We start from the raw sequence: 16,544 nt of genomic DNA, 5'->3' as shown, positions 1-16,544 counted from the left end.
AGTCTCTGCACACTTCTTCCTCTCTCAGCCAGCCGAGGTTAACCCTGCCTGTCGAGAGATCCCCAAGATATATATTTCGAACCCGGGACCACGCCAAACCCAGGGCACTTACTCGGAAGAACATCCAGTGTCCGTCCATATTCCCATCCTTCATCTGCTCTCTCATACTCCCTTTCAACTGTATCTCCTAGTGCCAGAATTCGAACCAGAACCAGGTCTAGAGCCGGAACTACTCCTCCTCGAACTCAATCTCAAACCATAAACACTCGAACATCATCATACCGCCGGTACCATCACTGTCGTCCAACAAACCTTTAACAGGCAACAAATCCCCACCCACCATCTCAGGAGGAACTCCCTCCGCAACATCAATCCAGATGGAACCCACCACTACTACTACTACTACTACTACCACCACCACCAAACCCATCACGCAACCCCTCAATGCAGAGGATTCCAAACTGGACCACCTCTTTCCTCCTCCTGCTACTGTCATTACTACTCAGTCGATGGAGACTACTCCCGCTGCTGATACTTCTCTCAAGACAAACACGGGGGCTAATACGAAGAGATGTCAGTCCAAAAGACTTCCACCACCACCATTTGGCAAGACGACATCCGACAACGACAACGACAACGACAAAGGAAGTAAGGAGAGTAATAATAATAATAACAACAATAACAATAACAATAACAATACAGAGGCGTATAATGCCTTTTGGGGCAAGTTGATTGGGATTACACCCGACAACAACAACAACGACAAAAGCAAGGAGAATAATGATAATGATAAGAATGAAAATGATGATGAAAATAATAATGAAAATAATGATACAGAGGCGTATAATGCCTTTTGGGGCAAGTTGATTGGGGTTGTCCTGCCGAAGGATGGTGGTGATTAGAGGTAGGTGAGGGAAGGGGAAGGGGAAGGGGAAATGCGGAGAGGGGGACACAGGGAAGAGGGGACACAGGGGAAGGGGAAATGCGGAGAGGGGACTGGACACAGGGGAGAGGGGTCACTCAGGGGAGAGAGAGTGTGTGTGGGTGTGAGAATTTGTAGGTAGATGTTGGGTTTCTAGGTCAGGTAGGGCAGGACTTGGACATGGACATGGACCTGCTCTACTGTGGAGGAACAGGTAAAGATGCATTATGGTCGGTTTTTTTCTTCTAACAGTTCTCTTGACGGTTTTTTTGATACCTAGTCATCAGAGGTAGGTCGGTATAGTGGAAATTGTTATCTCGTTTTGCTTCGTTGGGGTTGGTACCTCAAGCCAGACAAAGTAGGGGCACGCCGTATTGGGGCTGTAGCCAATCAGTCAGTCAGTCAATTAGTCAGTCACTTGGCCTTCAAAACACCAACATCCATGTAGGCTTCATTTGTCCCATGTTGTCAGTCAGCCAAAAGGCGATATAGCAGCTGTATTGATTGCCGTTGCCGTTGCCGTTGCCGTTGCCGTTGCCGTTTGCTGTCCTGGCTGCGAAGTGAAATGTGAAAAGACATTTGGGTATTACTGACTGCATGCAGATGTTGCGGAAAATAGGCATGAAGAACCAACATGCCTCCAACGAGGGGGAAGCATATCGAGTTGTGTACGGTCTACTATGTAGAGATGAGACGGGTAATTAAGGATGCATCATCATGGGCGGTTCTCTTAACTGTGGTTTGGCGGTTAACTTGATGATTTCAGCCCAGTCGTTTTTTAGGCAAACCGGACGAGTTTCTCTATCTTTATGCATAAGCAGCTCTGTTAAGGTGGAATGGATATCTATGAAGAGTTAACAAGAAACATACTTTTGGTAAGCCAGCAGTGTGGTCGAGTGTCTTCAGTGATGGTGCTTGAAGCTTCGGTTCCGTTATGAACTTCCCTTATCTTATCAAGTATATGAACCCACATCTGCAGTAGACACGGCAGAAGACGTTCCAGCTAGGGTTCACAAAGTTATATCGCAGGATCGTCATAAAGCGGGACGAGAGACGACATATTCGACGACTTTGATTCGGCGCCTGTACTGTGAGCCTTCATCCGTGTTGACATAAGGCTGTACTGTTTGCGTCTGGTCCCCTTATCTTATCGCCAGGCACGCTGTTGACTTTCGATAAGATCTACGTCTGGGATCAGTGGGATACGAATCTGGAGATTGGCATGGGAATGGAGTCATGGCCAGCAAGGTACACACGAGGCTGTGCGAAATCAAAGTGAACGCGACTGGAGCGCGTCGCAAACGGAGATTGTGTTGACAACTCGGGGTGATGTTTGGGTTTCAAGAAACGCAGGTGAAGATGACGTCGTATCATGACAAAGTAAACAAACACGAGTCGTAAACACTAGCCCAAGTTGGAATCAGTAACAGATAATTTGTCTTATCTGCCTTTTCTTGAGTTTGTACCAGCTCATCTTCCAAAACGGTGAGCAGGAACCTCAGGTCCGGGTATCAATCGACCATCAAGATCCGGGCGCGCTGTCGGTCGTAGAGTCGGATGTCTGCTACGGTGGAAATCCGTCGCTTCAACAAGTGGAGAGCAAGCTTCCAAGTGTTTTTACTTCTTTTGCTCAAAAGCGCATCTTCATTGTCCGTGTAAAGCTACGCCGATGAACCGAACCCCTGATATCATAAGCCTCCCATAACCGAAGTCGTATGTGCGAGAAACCGTCGCAGACCCATGCAAGCTTTGGAAGAACAAATTGGAAACGAGAGGTCATGACCAAACCAGAAGAAAGCCCCCTTTCTTCGCTTAGTCGAAGAGACCGAAGCCCATATCCTCGTCGGACTCCTCCTTCTCTGTAAAGTGCAAAACGCAGGTTAGTAACTAGCAGCAGCAGCAGCAGCAACAGCCCCGGGAAAGAGCTTGGGAGTAGATGATTCCACATACCCTCAACCTTCTCCTCAGCCTTGGCCTCCTCAGCGGCACCACCAGCGGCAGCGGCGCCAGCGGCAGCGGGGGCAGCGGCGGCACCACCGGAGCCGACGTTGGAAAGGAGGTCCTTCACATCCTTGCCCTCAAGAGCCTATTTTCGCAAAAGAGACTCCAGTCAGTTTATCGTGTTCGCGTTTCTCTCAAGATATCGTTTCTTTTTTTTTTCGGATTGTCGTCGTCGGTGGTTTCATCGTACCTTGGCGAAGAGGGAAGCCCAGATAGGCTCGACATCCTCGATCTTGGCAGCCTTGATGATGGTCTGGATCTTGTCGGCCTATATCATGCGAAAACGGGTTTGGTCAGTCAACATTGTTCCTCCCAATGTGCTTGTTCATATCACTCATTGTCCTCCACTCGGTTTGCCCCTCAATCCATGTTTCGTCATTTGTCCCGGTCGTTGAAAGCGCATGTCGAGCAATAACCGTGTGTACATGGCGCGCTTGAAACTGTCCCCAAACCCCGAATCCACCCAAATCTTGCCAACCAAAAGATCATGTGCATTGGTCGCAAACTCACAGTGATCTCAACGCCGTCATCGGCGAGGATGAGCGCCGCGTAGGAGGTAGCCAGCTCAGCAGTAGACATTTTGATGGTGTTGATTGTCGAGGCGCAAAGATGCTGAGTCTCGGGAGGGCTGTTCGATCGTGGGATGATGTCCTAGCTAGAAATTCGCGGGAAGTGAAATTTAATTAGTTGTGGGCAATTCAAAAAATGCCCTGGGACCCTACAAAGGCGGGCAGCTGGCAAGCGACTGGCAGCGGCTTGGATGCCAAGACTCTTTTGAGCTGCCGTTCTGCTTTTTGCCTGGTCTGTGCACGCTGGGAGATGGAAATGCAACAGCCCCACGATGTCACGGTCCAAACCAGCGGTTCAGTTCGCAACCCGAACCCGAGGGTTGGTGGTACTGTAGGTAGGACTGGGTGCAGGGCAGTGCTGCCCTGACTGCCGCTACCGCCCAACAGGCACGTGCTGGCCTCCAGGGCATTGCCGTCCCTCGCACTTGTACCGGATCGGGACGACTGATGTTCCCCCACCAGTTGACCATAGTGTATGGCCTGGAATTTGGGGAAGCACCTCATCGATTCAGGCCGGGCAGTTTGGCGCCCAGCCTTGCCAAGACGAGTGCCCTGGTCCGACAAGCTTTCCGCCAGGCCTCGACCCTTGTCGGCAAGAACCCCACCATTCCTTTGGCACTACACTATCTACCATGGAGCTCCTTCGCCCCGCCGCTATTCATGCATCCACTGACGTCGCCGCTGTGGATTCGGGGCGCCATAGGCCTCTTCTCCTGCCGTAGCGGAGTGCCTGCCGACACGCCAGCCCGTCCCGTCGGGTTGTCTCTGAGAAGCATCCATCTGCACCTATTTCAGCACTCAGTCCAGCAATTCCGCAAAAACCAACAAGAGTGAGATCAACAAGGGAAAGCGCACGAATCAGGAGGCAGCGTTCATCACTCTTGTCAACTCCTCCGTCGGAAAGGGGAAATACCATAGTACTTGGAGAAACGCCATCAACCGGACAAACAACTGAACTTGCATCCCGCTCTCTTTGCCATTGTTGAGGCGCATTACATTACATAGACCAAGTCTACTCCTTGGATCAAAGAAAGCTGGACTTGGACAAGGAATCGCCCGTTTCCAACATTCATTCCCTTGCTCCGGCAACACCATCCTTTTCCCAATTGCTTGGCTGCGTCTTTCCCATTCTCAACAATCCTTTCGCGCCTTTTCTTTTCCTTCAACCAACATCGACCCTCGAACGGCATCATCCAAGTAACGAAAACGAGCCAACTCTCAGACATCGCAACCGACTTCACCGACTTTTACCCATAAACACCCAACACAAAACAACACAACACAACACAATAAACACATAGCGACAATGGAGACTCCGGCGATGCCCATGCCGAAAGATGAGCGGGAACAAGCCATTCTCGACAAGCTCTCAGCCATCCGCGATCAGCTGCTGCTCCTCAAGAGAGACCGAACAAAATACATCCGCACTCAGGATGTGATTGTACACTATGATCAGGTTGTCGAGCAGGTCAAGGAACTCAACGAGATTAGGAAAGGGGAAAAGGTGACCGAGACCAGAGGTACGCCCATCCTCCATAGCCCATCCCAAGCTGCCAATTGAACAAGGAAAATCTAACACCACCCCCGTAGTCGACAGAGTCCTCGAGAGCTGCCTACAGCTCCTCTCCCTCTTCTTCATGACCATCGGCCGCACACAAGAAGCCCCTGCCGCCTATGCGTTGACCTCGACCATCAAGCGATTACTCGACCACCTGACCGAGGCCGACCTCTACTCAGCCAAAGACCTGAACAGCATAGCCCACACCCTCTCGCAGCTCGACAAGATCATGACGGCCTCGGACCCCTCCGCCCACTCGCCCTACATTGTTGAGCTTTTGGCCAACCGGCTGGAGCTCTGCCATAGCTCGCTGGATAACCTGAAGAAGAGGGTGGACGAGCTGCAGGACCCGCTACAGAGCATGCATGAGAGGCTGATCTCCATACTACGGTCCATGTCACTTGCGAACACCAAGGCCAAGGTAAGGACGCACAAGGGCGGACGGATACGAGAATGGTAAGCTAACAGGTCACACAGTTTTCGGCATCAGAGGTCCAGAGGCTACAAGCGCAGGTCAAGGAGATTGACGAGTCGAGGGTGGATGGCAACTTTGTCGGGCCAGACGGCCAAGTTCTTCGTGGTAGCGAGAGGGTATCGCGCCTAGTGGATGTCTGCCTCAGGTGGTCTGACATTGTTCTTGAAAGGTACGTACAACTATCCCACATTTCACTGCCAGCCAGTTCCTGACCCCCACCTTAGGAAAGGAGTTATCCCCGAGGCCTTCAAGGCTAGGCACGAGCAGCTTGTCAGCATCCGTAATGAGCTCGAGAAGCTGTCCATCACCCAGGCCTGGTCACTGCGCGAGACGGACCTGTACGACTACCAGCGCAAGCTCGACAAGATAGATGAGAGCCGAGTGGATGGCAACTGGCTGGACGACGAAGGAAAGCCCGCCGAGCTGTACGTCCAGCGTACGCTGCTGTACCTCATCAGGAGGAGCTATGGCTACATCTACTACCTGATGATCTCGTCGGAGCCGGTATCGGAGGCTCTGCTGCCCATCTATAACCAGCTCCAGACGCTGAAGCGGTGCCTGATCGAGGTGAAGGACTCGGGCGGTGTCAGCTCGGTCAGGGAGCTGTATCCCTACAGCATGAAGGTATGTTTGTCAATCTTTGCCCCATGGGCACTGGACAGTGATTAACGTTGGATTACAGCTCAACTCCATTGACAACATGCGCGTCGATGGCAAGTTCATGGTTGGCGGCGATATACCCGAGGGCCAAGGGAGCGTCAGCGCTTTGCTGGCTGAGTGCTACGATCTTTCCTATGAGTTGAAGGTCATGGCTGAAGAGATGGAGGAGAAGGAGAAGGATAGCTCCTCGTAATCGATTGACCCTGAGCGAAAGTTTCGATATCATAGACTTGAGGGCTTTACGGCATTTTGTACTGAATAGTTGTGGTTTCCTTTTGTTTTTTCTCATCCAGCGGCGTCTGCTTTTACTTATACACAATATGGGATGTTGAAGCGAAAGGACTCTTCACCACCAGATACGCTGCATCATTTCTCTATTGTTGGCTGACAAGCTCGCAGCTAAAACTTGACTTTTTGTACGTTTGTCTGGCGATGAGATCATTACGGCTGCTCCCTCCCCTATCTGATCTTTGATGCATATTACCTCCTTATATTACCTAGAAGCAGCACACAAAAGAGAGCACAATGTCGGTCCAAGGAGCATGAAGAGACGCGTGAAGGCTTAATGCGACTGCAGTCACAGCTTCCGTTTGTCGAGGGTTGTTTTGTCTCACGCCTCCCGCCAATTGTCCGTTCCTTCCATGATATCTTCGAGTCTCTGCTGTTTCTTAGTTCTTACGACAATCGCATCCACGTTGCATATCCATTAAGCTGTCGCGCCGCCTTTCTACTACCTTGTCAATCCTTTCCCATCTTTTACTTTCATCTCATCACCGCACACACACACACACACACACACAGAGAGAGAGAGAGAGAGAGAGAGAGAGAGAGAGAGAGAGAGAGAGAGAGAGAGAGAGAGAGAGAGAGAGAGAGAGAGAGAGAGAGAGAGAGAGAGAGAGAGAGAGAGAGAGAGAGAGAGAGAGAGAGAGAGAGAGAGAGAGAGAGAGAGAGAGAGAACCATTCTCCTCGGGAACAAACTACCCTGGAGAAAACATGCTGAAATTTGGAGAATCCCGTCCCAGCGTCTTTGCTCTTGCTCTTGTTCTTGCTCTTGCTCTTGCTCTTGCTCTTGCTCTTGCTCTTGCTCTTGCTCTTGCTCTTGCTCTTGCTCTTGCTCTTGCTCTTGCTCTTGCTCTTGCTCTTGCTCTTGCTCTTGCTCTTGCTCTTGCTCTTGCTCTTGCTCTTGCTCTTCCTCGAAAGAGAATAATTCCTGTGTGACTGTACCGTGACGTTGGCAAACCGACGAAATGAGTGAGGGAGTGAGTCGAAACACGGGAAGGGGAAGACGGACGGACGGACCTCTTTCGTTGACCGGGGAAGTATGGAAGGTGGCACGGTGACGGTGATATTGAATGGTCTAACACGTGGATGATTTCACCGAGGCAGGCGGACGAAAAGGAAGGAAAGATGTATGTAGCCATGTAGTCTAGAGCAGGATGGTGCGTGGGCAATGGCAAGGGAGTGTTAGCTCCGATGCTTGATGGATGAACTACGTTAAATGGTGGCTTGGGAAATTTGTCTTTGGGCGATGTGTCTGTATACGGTATGTCTCCGTCAGTTTACATGTTGATGATCACGTAACTGCATGCTTGGATATGGTCTAGTAGAGTTTAAGTAAAAGCAGTTAGGTAGTATTGGTATCAAGCTATATCGACTAACTGACGAGAACATTATCAAAGGGAGAGACAAAGACAAATCCCATTACACCCATCATCACCCATCTTTAACATCAACACAACATGTCAAACATGAAGGCATGGAAACAAACATAACGTCGTATCTAAATAGCAAGTCATCAAAAGGTAAAATCATAAAGAAGAGTATCCAAAGCAAGAAAGAAACTGAGAGAAAAGAAAGAAATGACAAAGTAAGAAAATGATCATTAATCATCATCAGTCATCGTCCCATTCCATCCCATCCCATCCCATCCCATCGGTATCCATCATCTTCGTCCATCATCATCAACCATTCCATCATCAACACCATACTTAGGTACCCAACATCAACTCGTCAGACATCCAGCACCACCACACATCACACCCGTTAAACCCCAAGTTTCGCCATCCCCAACCTCCTCCTGCTCCTCCTCTTCGGCTTTGAACTTTCCACTCCCACCTCACTACCCTCCATCAACCGTCCACTCAACAACCCCATGACCAACCCCGCCCAACTTCCTTTACCCTCCAACACCCCCTCCACCTTCCTCACGATCCTGTCTACCGCCTGCGCGTCCGTCCCGCTGACACCCCACTGTCCCGTACCAGCGATCTGCTTGAGTCCGTTCCCGTGGTGATCATGGTAGAGGAACTCGCCTCTTCTCGAATGAAGTTTACCATCGCGGGGATCACGAGAATCCAACGGTTGGCCGTCGGGTGTGAATCGGTCTGGGAGGATTTCGAGGGTTGCGTCGCTGTCGGTGTTGAAGTCGTCCTTGTGACGGGTTGAAGGAGAGCGGTCACGGCGAGATAAAGCGTTGGAGGAGGAGGAAGATTCAGGAACATGGACAGGGGTAGTAGAAGAAGAAGAAGAAGAGCGGTATTTAGCGGGCACCAAAGCGTTGAGTTCTCTGTCGAGACGGTCTTCAAAGTCCGAGATGTCAGAGGTATCTTTATCGGGGTCGACGCCCGAGCCCGAGGTTATGCGCTTGGCGGTTTCTTTGGCCATTTGCTCTTCGTGGTGGCGCTGGAGGGTCTGAGAGGATTTGGGGGAGAGGGGGATGAAGGTTACGGATTTCTCTTTGGGGGTAGAACTTGGGGTGTGGGGAGACTCGGGTTCTGAGAAAGAAGAAGAGGAAAAGGAAGAGTCGGTTGGTGTGGGAGGGTGGAGAGCGGTGGTTAGACTTAGACCATCTGTAAGAAAAGGGTTGTTAGTATCGTTGTCTAAGAGCGGTCATATTTGAATAGAACAGGGCGAGGAGTGAAGGGGGCAGAAGGAAGGGGCAGCATGAATCAAGCAACTCAAAACAATAGCCAAGGAAAAGTGATCAAGAAAACGCACCCTTCTCTCTTATCATGCCACTGCCACTGCCACTATCGGCACCGACGTCAACGACACCAGCACCTCTCGACCGCCTAGGCCTTGACCTAGACATGTGCATCGAGCGGCGGCGGTGGCGCTTTTCTCGGCCTTCCCTCATCCTCTCATCACCCAAACCCGTAGTAGGAGACCTTGGCAAATCTCTAGAAGATCTGATACTCACTTCTTCAGGACGGTTCCTCCCAATCACCGACTGCGACTGCGACTGCGAAAGATGCGATGGCGCACCCACCATCAGCGAGGCGGGTACCCCTTGGGGAGCCCTCAGTGCTGGGGGAACATCTTGCGGGGAAGGGACTCCCTGGGAAGCAGAAGCGGGAGGTGGTTGTGCTGCAGCGGCAGCTGAAGCGCCTTTGCCCGGGACAAGTACCGATGGTACTTCGGGACCTGGAGGAGGTGGAGAATAGCTAGCAACGTATTCTCGTGGATTGTATGGTTCATATCGCTGCTGTGGTTGCTGGATCGGTTGTTGTCGAACTGGTGCTGGTCCCCGTACAGGCATCGGCATCGCCTCCGGCCCCGTCGGGTATGGTGTTTGGATATTGTTTACGTCAGTGAAGTTGATGTTCGGAAGCTGCGTGAACCCATTTGACAAGCGATGCGGCTGTAGTTGTGGTGGTGGAGCTGTCGGAACAGAAGCGGCAGCAGAGGCGATAGCAGGAGGTGTAGGAGGTACTGGGGGATATCCGCCTGACGCGTGAGGAGGCGACGGTTGCCGCCGCTTGTAATAAGGGTCGGATGGAGCGGTTTGTTCCTCGTAGCCTGTGTTCTCGTTAGTATCGATGATTCCAAGGAGAAGCTCACTGAAAGACAGATGATAAGCAGAAAGATCACTCACGTCGACGTTCCAGTTCCCTCTCCCGTTGTCTTTCCATCCTCTCTCTATCGCTATCCCTACTGCTTCTTCTCTCCTCCAGCCCCATCTCCCTCTCCTCTCTCTCTATCTCCCTATCCCTTCTCTTCTCTCTTTCTCTCTCTTTCTCCTTCTTCTCTTCCCTTTCTTTTTCTTTTTGCTCCTTGTTATTCTCACCCATCTTCTTGATCCCAATAGCCGCTGCCCCCGCCGCCGCGGCGCCAGCAGCCAGCCTTCCTAACCGACTCTTACTCCTCGCCGGCTTCTTCTCTGGACTCCTGCTCTCTTTCCTTTCCCTCTCTATCCTCGAGTCCCTACTCTTCGCCCTGCGTCTTCTCATCCTCTCCGCTTCGCTATCCTCACTATCAGAGTAATAACCAACTTCCTCCTCCACCTCCTCTCTCGTTCTCGGGACCAACAGCGCACCACCTCTCTCCTCATCTCTCTCCCTCTCTCGCTGTCTCCTCCTCATACTCCTCTCTCGACGGCGTTCTTCCTTTCTCGCTCTCTGCTCCTCCGCCGCCGACTCGTACCCCGTGGCAATCCCGTTATCATCGTAGTCGTCAACAGCAGATAGTAACTGTGGCGTCGGCGGTGGTTCCTTATCGCGTTTATGTCTTTCATGCTTTGCCGCTGCCGTAGCCGCAGCAGCAGCAGCAACCGCCGCTGCTCCAGCCGTAGCAAGCGCTGCCTTTCTCTTACTATGCGACTGCTGTTGTCGTTCTTCATTCTGAACGGGCACGGGGTTCGTTCCGTACTCAACCAAACCTAAGAATTCAGGATCATCAGCGACGGTCCCCTCGAATCGGGCATGGTTATTCTTATTAGAAGAGGAAGAGGGTAATGCGGACCGGACTTGGCTTCTGCTCCTACTTCTGCTATAGACGCGTTCGCGGCGAGCGTATTTGTGGTCGAGGTCGTCGTCGTCGTCGTCATAGTACTCACGGTCACGGGAGTGGTCGGGGACGTGGCGCGAGCGCGAGCGCGAGTGCTCCTTCTTTTCCTTGTGCTTGTCGTACATCTTCTTGGCTGCGGCACCGGCTACGCCAGCGGCGACAATCTCGGCTCCGGTCTTCAGCTTCGAGTGGTGTCCGCTACGATCGCTGCTGGAGCTGCGGGATCGCGAGCCATGGCGGGACTTGCTGCGCTTGTGGCGGTAGTGCTGCACGACACCGACGGCGGCGGCGGTACCGAGGGCCGCCTTGGCTACGGAACCAGCGCGGGACTTGGACCGCTTGCGGCTGGGCGAGCGGGAGTAGTCACTCTCGCTGTAGCGACGGGCAGAGCGACCGCGCTCCGCCTCTTCCTTTTCGACCTTCTTGGACTCGTAGTACTTGGCGGCACCAGCAGCGGCCAGAGCCACAGCAGCGATGCCCAAGCCCGTCTTGATGCGGGAGTGCGAATTAGAGCGTGAGCGAGAGCGGTGGTGGTGGCGCTCGTCGTCCGAGTCATCGTGGCGTTCCTTGTAGGCGCTGTGGGCGCGGCGGACGGCTTCGGTGCCTATGGCGCCTAGAGCAGCGCCCGCGACGATCTTGCGCCCGCGGTGCTTGTCTACCTCACCTGTTTCCTTGTCGCGCCGCGAGGCAATCAGAGCAGAAACGCCGGCGCCGGCGAGAGCGCCCTCGGCAATGTGGCGCTTGCGGTGGGGGCTGGCGGAGGAGGAGCGGCTGCGGCTGCGACGCTCGTCGCGACGGGAAACACGGGTGTAGTATTCGTCATCTTCGTGGCGGTGGTGAGAGCGCGAGTGGGAGTGGTGGTGACCGTCACGGTGGCGGCTGTGACTGTGACTGTGACTGTGGGGGTGGTCATCGATGTGCTCGACGATGTACTCCTCCTTGGTCTCCTCGACGACGTAGGGAGCAAAATCATCGCGGCGCTCACGGAGGACCACCGTGGGAGGAGCAGCCTCTTGGACAATGATCCTCTGCTCGGCGGGACGTTGACGGATGACGATGGGCGGTTGTGGTGCAGGCTCGTAGTATTCGGTTTCCTTGCGGTAGATCTCGACGTCGGCACCGTGGTCGTGATCGATGTGTTCACGAATCCGGCGCTCCAGGATGACCTCGGAGCCGTCCTCACGGCGCTCTACCTTTCTCTCCACACGCACCTCGGCATCTCTCTCGGCGTCATAATAGGAACGACGCTCCCATCCGTCATTGTCCCTGGTTCGGCTGGAATCGTGACGATAGTGGTAGTCATCGTCGTCGTGGGTAACCAGACGCTTCTCGACCACAGTGCGCTCGCGGTCCGGGATGTTGTCGCCATCCCAGTCCTCCGTCTCTCGGTACCGGCGCTCGACGTAGGTACTGCCCTGGCCGGCGGTAGATCGTGGCCGGTCAGGATAGAGACGGTCATCTCTGCGATCAAGAACAAGCTCGCCGCCAGTGGGACGACCAAAGAAGCGGCCGTCTAGACGGGCACCCTGGCGGTCATCGTCGATAACGTCAATTTCGCGTTCATAGACTCTCTCATGGCTGTGGCTCGGCGCCTGCTTGTAACGGCGGGAGCTTGACCTTCTGTAGCCCTCGTCGCCCGAAGGAGAAGAATCCCGGGAGTACCGGGCTTCGCGGTAGACCTGGGCCATGTTTCTCTTGTATCTGACTTCCGATGAACGGGTGGTCTGAGCTCTTGTGTAATCCGGGGATGGTCAAAGTAAGGAAATATCCACTATAGCTGTTAGAGCGTGTGAGTGTTTGTTTAGTACGTTCAGGGGTTAGAGATCGATGTTTACCACGACAACAACAACAACAACAAAACTCCAAAGAATTTAGAGTTTGGGTATCTGGTTAAGTCGCAAAGTAAGAAAAGATATGGGAAGAGTCGATATTTAGAGCAAAGTCAAGCAAGAAAAGAGAAGTGGGATAGGCAGAGCGGCTGAGTCCTTGGTATAAGAGCCAGAGCCGGGGGGGTCAAGTGGGCAAGGAGGGGTGCTATACGGGACCGAGTGGGAATGGTGGAAAGGGTGGGAATGGGGATGGCTGGGTGGGGCTCCGTTACGTCGACGGTGAGCAGGTCTTGGTATGTGAGACCGTATTCTCTCTGGCGCCCTAGCTACTATGGTACCTGGGATAGTCATACTACGTAGGTTTATGCCTCTTGAGATGGTCAAAGTTTGATCAGGCAACCTGTTTCTTGTTCGTGGTCCCCTGGCCGGCTGCAAGCCAAGGTACAAGTATCTTGGTGTGGGCACATGTACTCTTTTCGAGTCTCTTCGTAGGGCCGACGGCAGTTCCAGTCATGCCATGCTTGTGGAAACCAAGCAGAAGATACGATGATCTGAACGAAGCTGTTGGATCCCAAACACGTTGAAGGTTGGCCCACGTTTTTATGGCGGCGCAGGTGTACCTGCGTGGAAAGTCGCCAAATCATGGCTTTCACATGGCTTTTACAAGGCTGGCCAGCTCGAGCGTTCTGGAATCTTTTGTGTTGGCCCATAGGCAGTTGAGAGCTTGTGAGGGTCTCATCAAAGGGTTCGACAGACCAAAGCTTGTCTGAGTCTGAGTCTGAGTCTAGATGACGTTCGCATCCGTTTGTTGAGAAAGGGAGGTATCAGACGAGTCACTTTGACAGGCGGACATCAACCCGTCTTACACATGTGATTCATACCAACAGTCTAAACCCTTCAGCTGGCTGGTTAGGCAACCTCGAGATGTGCTCTTGTCTTGTCAGACAAAAGGCCCAACAGCAAAGAGGCCCTGCATTTTCCGTGACATGAAGCCGTCCTGCTAGCGGCCGGAAGAGACCCTTTCTGCATAGTTGAGTGATCAGTGGGTATAGGTACTTGTCTCGCGGTGGATAGTCTCCATAAGAAGCAGATCAGGAGATGGCGGCGTCCAGAAAACCTTGGAAGTGTGACTGCTACCAACAGATACGGTGCTGATTGAGAAGATGATACTCTCTTGTCGCTGAAGATTCTCGAACACAGCAGGAGGCAACTCTAATGCTTTCTGTAGGGTGCCGAGAGAGGGTAAGGTGTTCTCTGTAGGTATCCGTGTCTTTCGGGCAGTCCTGGCAAGGCTACATCTACACTAGGAGAGATGTCGTGGTGTGGTACCAATAGTAAGTACCCACCTATATGTCTTTTACCACAGTTCGGGACTTGTAAAACCGGGAGAAACTTTTTGTTTCACCTGAGACGGACCCTGTCTTTTTCCTGAACAGCCTTGTGACCCGATCAGCACGAGGATGTGTGTACACAAACAAGTCCAGTGGCTTGTTTGTTCAAGTCTCTGTGAACGGGAAAATGGTGACTCCTCCATCCATGCCTCCCTTGGACGAGAACGAAGTCTCAAGCAGGCCGCGGCGGCGGATGACCCTCGACAGTGACTTGATGTGCAGGGCACCTGACGAAATGTTTTTTTGGTTGGATGAGGAAAGGGATTCCTCAGGTCTGCCCCTCCCCCGCTTCTGTTCTTGCCGTCATCAATCATTCTTCAGCCTTCTGAATTCCTTCATGATGATTCTCTAAGTCTACCAAAGGGCTTGAGCTAGGTCATCCATATTCGGCGCATAATGCATCTTGCATTTCTCTTCGGATCGCATGGAGCTTGTTCGGGCCTTCGGGTTGAAATGGAGAGACGAATCTGGACAAGTGATGCGCTGGAAAATAACTTGCAGCAGGGGACTCTCCGTCTCACACACACAAACAACGAAGCCCGCCCAGGCACCTGGCAGCAAGACCCACTTTTCTTAGCCTGCCGACGCTTGTGCCCAAAGAGGGGGGGCATTTCGTCATCGGTCAACAGGCCAAGGAAACCATTCCATGCGAAGTTCCCGTCCTGATCTTTGGTCTTCCATTCTTTACCTTTTAATTTGGTTACAACCAAGAATTCAACCTCTCGCTTTGACAAGAGCGTGTCTCGGAATATTCTTTACTAGCACATTCTTCGGCGCTCGAAGGGGGAAGGACATCCAGCCGATCAGGGCCTTACCCTTCGATGATCTTTCACCTCGCTCCGTTTCATCCACCCAACATCATTCCGTTTCTTCTCCATCGTGTGGATTCCGCTGACGGGAGATCACCACCACACAACTCTTTAAATGACCCCTGCCCCGTTTCGTTGTCCACCAACAAGTGGCTGAGGCATTGTTGAGCCAACTCAGCCTCTCTGGGGCTTCTACATAGTGTACACTACTACAAGGTACTCAGCCCGACCTCAACTACGTGCAACCACTGACATGCCAATGTTTTTGTGAAACTTGCCAAACCACATGGACATGCCGACATTCCCGCCGCGTGAGCGCCCACGAGCACGAGCCGAGCTACGAGCGAGCAAGCGAGCGAGCAGCGGCTTGAGCGGCATGTTTCCTTGGCAGATCACTGGAAACGAAAGCCCAAAAGTGACGAAACGGAGGGGACTTGGCGAAACTTCCAGAGTTGAAAAGCTCCGAAAGACTGAACGGGTTCAAACGAACGGCCTTTAAAATCCCCGAAGCCGCTGGCATGAACCTCACCCAGCAATGCAAAAAATGGGGAAAAGCTCAGTTGTACGTTGACATTCTCAGTCTATACACTACCTGTTGTCTTTGTCGACCGCAGCACAAGCACAAAGAGAGAGAAGGACCTGAATGATGTGCAAAGTCAACGTTTCCTATTACCTGATCGTGGAAGAAATATCCGCGAATGAAGTTATAAGCTCTAGAATTTCTGACAATTGGTCCTCTCTCTTTATTCACAATACGGTTGCCCCTCCCGATGTCATGAAACAACCTTGATGAGAACAGTTGTTTTTAGCTAACCACAAGCCTCGTTTGCTCATCAAGGTACCTACCTCGAAGAACCGCCCAAAATACCTACTAGCTACCAACCCATCAGTTAAGTCGCCCTTTCCTTTTTCCCTTCTTCTTTCCATGTCATTTACATATCGTACACAGAAACTACAAATATACCAGCTATCTCAAAGTGGCACTCATCATCAAAAGTATCTGCTTCATCAAGGGAACAGAGCTGAAAAGAGATGAAACCTTAACTCCAAGCTACAAGGCTGATACTGTGTGCGGTCGGTCCCTGACGGCTGATCCCGCCACTACTAGTGTAGATTCCTCGATACAAACCCATTGTCCCAACTACGACATCTTCTTTACTGCAGTACCTATTCTCTACTAGGTGATGACGAAATGTGCCTGACTGATTGACTGACTTCCCGTCTCCCCTCGTAATCTAATCATTGGGTGGCGCTGTAAGGCGCTGGTGTCGGGCTCTTTGTCTGGAGGTCGTTAGGTATCAACCATACATTGATGATGACTGACAATAGGTTTGTGTAACTATAAGCGGAAACTGGCTGAAGTGATTGTGAAGAAAAGAGGCAATAGACTAGCTGACCATGTAGAGGCAAATACACTCAGATTAGAGAATAAACCGAAGATTTGACTAGATAGCTTTCTGAACCTCTGTCATAGCTGAATGAAATAATAACAAGTGGATGAAAGGATCTGGATAGATGAGGACTGTATTCAGAGAATTCCGGATA

General features: G+C 52.1%; 6 protein-coding genes and 1 non-coding gene across 7 annotated transcripts; 4 read left to right on the top strand and 3 right to left on the bottom strand.

Moving 5' to 3' along the window:
- Positions 1-377: 377 nt before the first annotated feature.
- NCU17038 (hypothetical protein) lies at positions 378-902 on the top strand (the record flags this gene model as incomplete). The annotated part of the gene is made up of 1 exon (XM_011396552.1): positions 378-902. One exon carries the CDS (start codon positions 378-380, stop codon positions 900-902), a length of 525 nt encoding a protein of 174 aa, XP_011394854.1.
- Positions 903-1,921: 1,019 nt separating this feature from the next.
- NCU08960 (60S acidic ribosomal protein P1) lies at positions 1,922-3,822 on the bottom strand. Its single transcript, XM_955591.3, has 4 exons — positions 3,434-3,822; positions 3,114-3,191; positions 2,873-3,008; positions 1,922-2,781 (listed from the first exon to the last, which is right to left on the bottom strand). Exons 1-4 carry the CDS (start codon positions 3,500-3,502, stop codon positions 2,735-2,737), a joined length of 330 nt encoding a protein of 109 aa, XP_960684.1. The 5' UTR covers positions 3,503-3,822; the 3' UTR covers positions 1,922-2,734.
- NCU17037 (hypothetical protein) lies at positions 3,629-4,326 on the top strand (the record flags this gene model as incomplete). The annotated part of the gene is made up of 2 exons (XM_011396551.1): positions 3,629-3,823; positions 3,880-4,326. 2 exons carry the CDS (start codon positions 3,629-3,631, stop codon positions 4,324-4,326), a joined length of 642 nt encoding a protein of 213 aa, XP_011394853.1.
- A 170-nt stretch (positions 4,327-4,496) lies between these two features.
- Positions 4,497-6,715, top strand: NCU08959 (hypothetical protein). The gene is made up of 5 exons (XM_955590.3): positions 4,497-5,012; positions 5,083-5,471; positions 5,528-5,694; positions 5,750-6,149; positions 6,208-6,715. Exons 1-5 carry the CDS (start codon positions 4,799-4,801, stop codon positions 6,376-6,378), a joined length of 1,341 nt encoding a protein of 446 aa, XP_960683.2. The 5' UTR covers positions 4,497-4,798; the 3' UTR covers positions 6,379-6,715.
- Positions 6,716-6,795: 80 nt separating this feature from the next.
- On the bottom strand, positions 6,796-7,606 carry NCU17036 (hypothetical protein; the record flags this gene model as incomplete). The annotated part of the gene is made up of 3 exons (XM_011396550.1): positions 6,796-6,843; positions 7,164-7,395; positions 7,548-7,606. The coding sequence occupies 3 exons, from the start codon at positions 7,604-7,606 to the stop codon at positions 6,796-6,798; spliced, it is 339 nt and encodes a 112-aa protein (XP_011394852.1).
- Positions 7,607-7,941: 335 nt separating this feature from the next.
- Positions 7,942-12,884, bottom strand: NCU08957 (hypothetical protein). Its single transcript, XM_955588.3, has 3 exons — positions 10,060-12,884; positions 9,183-9,983; positions 7,942-9,034 (listed from the first exon to the last, which is right to left on the bottom strand). The coding sequence occupies exons 1-3, from the start codon at positions 12,656-12,658 to the stop codon at positions 8,229-8,231; spliced, it is 4,206 nt and encodes a 1,401-aa protein (XP_960681.1). The 5' UTR covers positions 12,659-12,884; the 3' UTR covers positions 7,942-8,228.
- A 2,070-nt stretch (positions 12,885-14,954) lies between these two features.
- On the top strand, positions 14,955-16,445 carry NCU14085. Its single transcript, XR_897952.1, has 3 exons — positions 14,955-15,561; positions 15,838-15,888; positions 16,113-16,445. It is a non-coding gene; the product is annotated as a ncrg144 (non-coding RNA).
- Positions 16,446-16,544: the final 99 nt, after the last annotated feature.

The sequence above is a fragment of the Neurospora crassa genome, linkage group V (genome assembly GCF_000182925.2).
Source record: "Neurospora crassa OR74A linkage group V, whole genome shotgun sequence".
NCBI lineage: Eukaryota > Fungi > Ascomycota > Sordariomycetes > Sordariales > Sordariaceae > Neurospora > Neurospora crassa.
Note: the sequence above shows the minus strand (reverse complement) of the source record. Positions and strands in the feature narration are given on the sequence as shown.

Coding starts and splice junctions, on each gene's coding strand:
- NCU08960 (XM_955591.3), bottom strand. CDS start 3,502: ATGTCTACTGCTGAGCTGGCTACCTCCTACGCGGCGCTCATCCTCGCC. Junction 3,192..3,433: donor ATGACGGCGTTGAGATCACT/GTGAGTTTGCGA, acceptor CGCATGATATAG/GCCGACAAGATCCAGACCAT. Junction 3,009..3,113: donor GGGCTTCCCTCTTCGCCAAG/GTACGATGAAAC, acceptor TTGCGAAAATAG/GCTCTTGAGGGCAAGGATGT.
- NCU08957 (XM_955588.3), bottom strand. CDS start 12,658: ATGGCCCAGGTCTACCGCGAAGCCCGGTACTCCCGGGATTCTTCTCCT. Junction 9,984..10,059: donor GAGGGAACTGGAACGTCGAC/GTGAGTGATCTT, acceptor ACGAGAACACAG/GCTACGAGGAACAAACCGCT. Junction 9,035..9,182: donor TGGCATGATAAGAGAGAAGG/GTGCGTTTTCTT, acceptor CTTTTCTTACAG/ATGGTCTAAGTCTAACCACC.
- NCU08959 (XM_955590.3), top strand. CDS start 4,799: ATGGAGACTCCGGCGATGCCCATGCCGAAAGATGAGCGGGAACAAGCC. Junction 5,472..5,527: donor TTGCGAACACCAAGGCCAAG/GTAAGGACGCAC, acceptor CAGGTCACACAG/TTTTCGGCATCAGAGGTCCA. Junction 5,695..5,749: donor TCTGACATTGTTCTTGAAAG/GTACGTACAACT, acceptor CCCCCACCTTAG/GAAAGGAGTTATCCCCGAGG.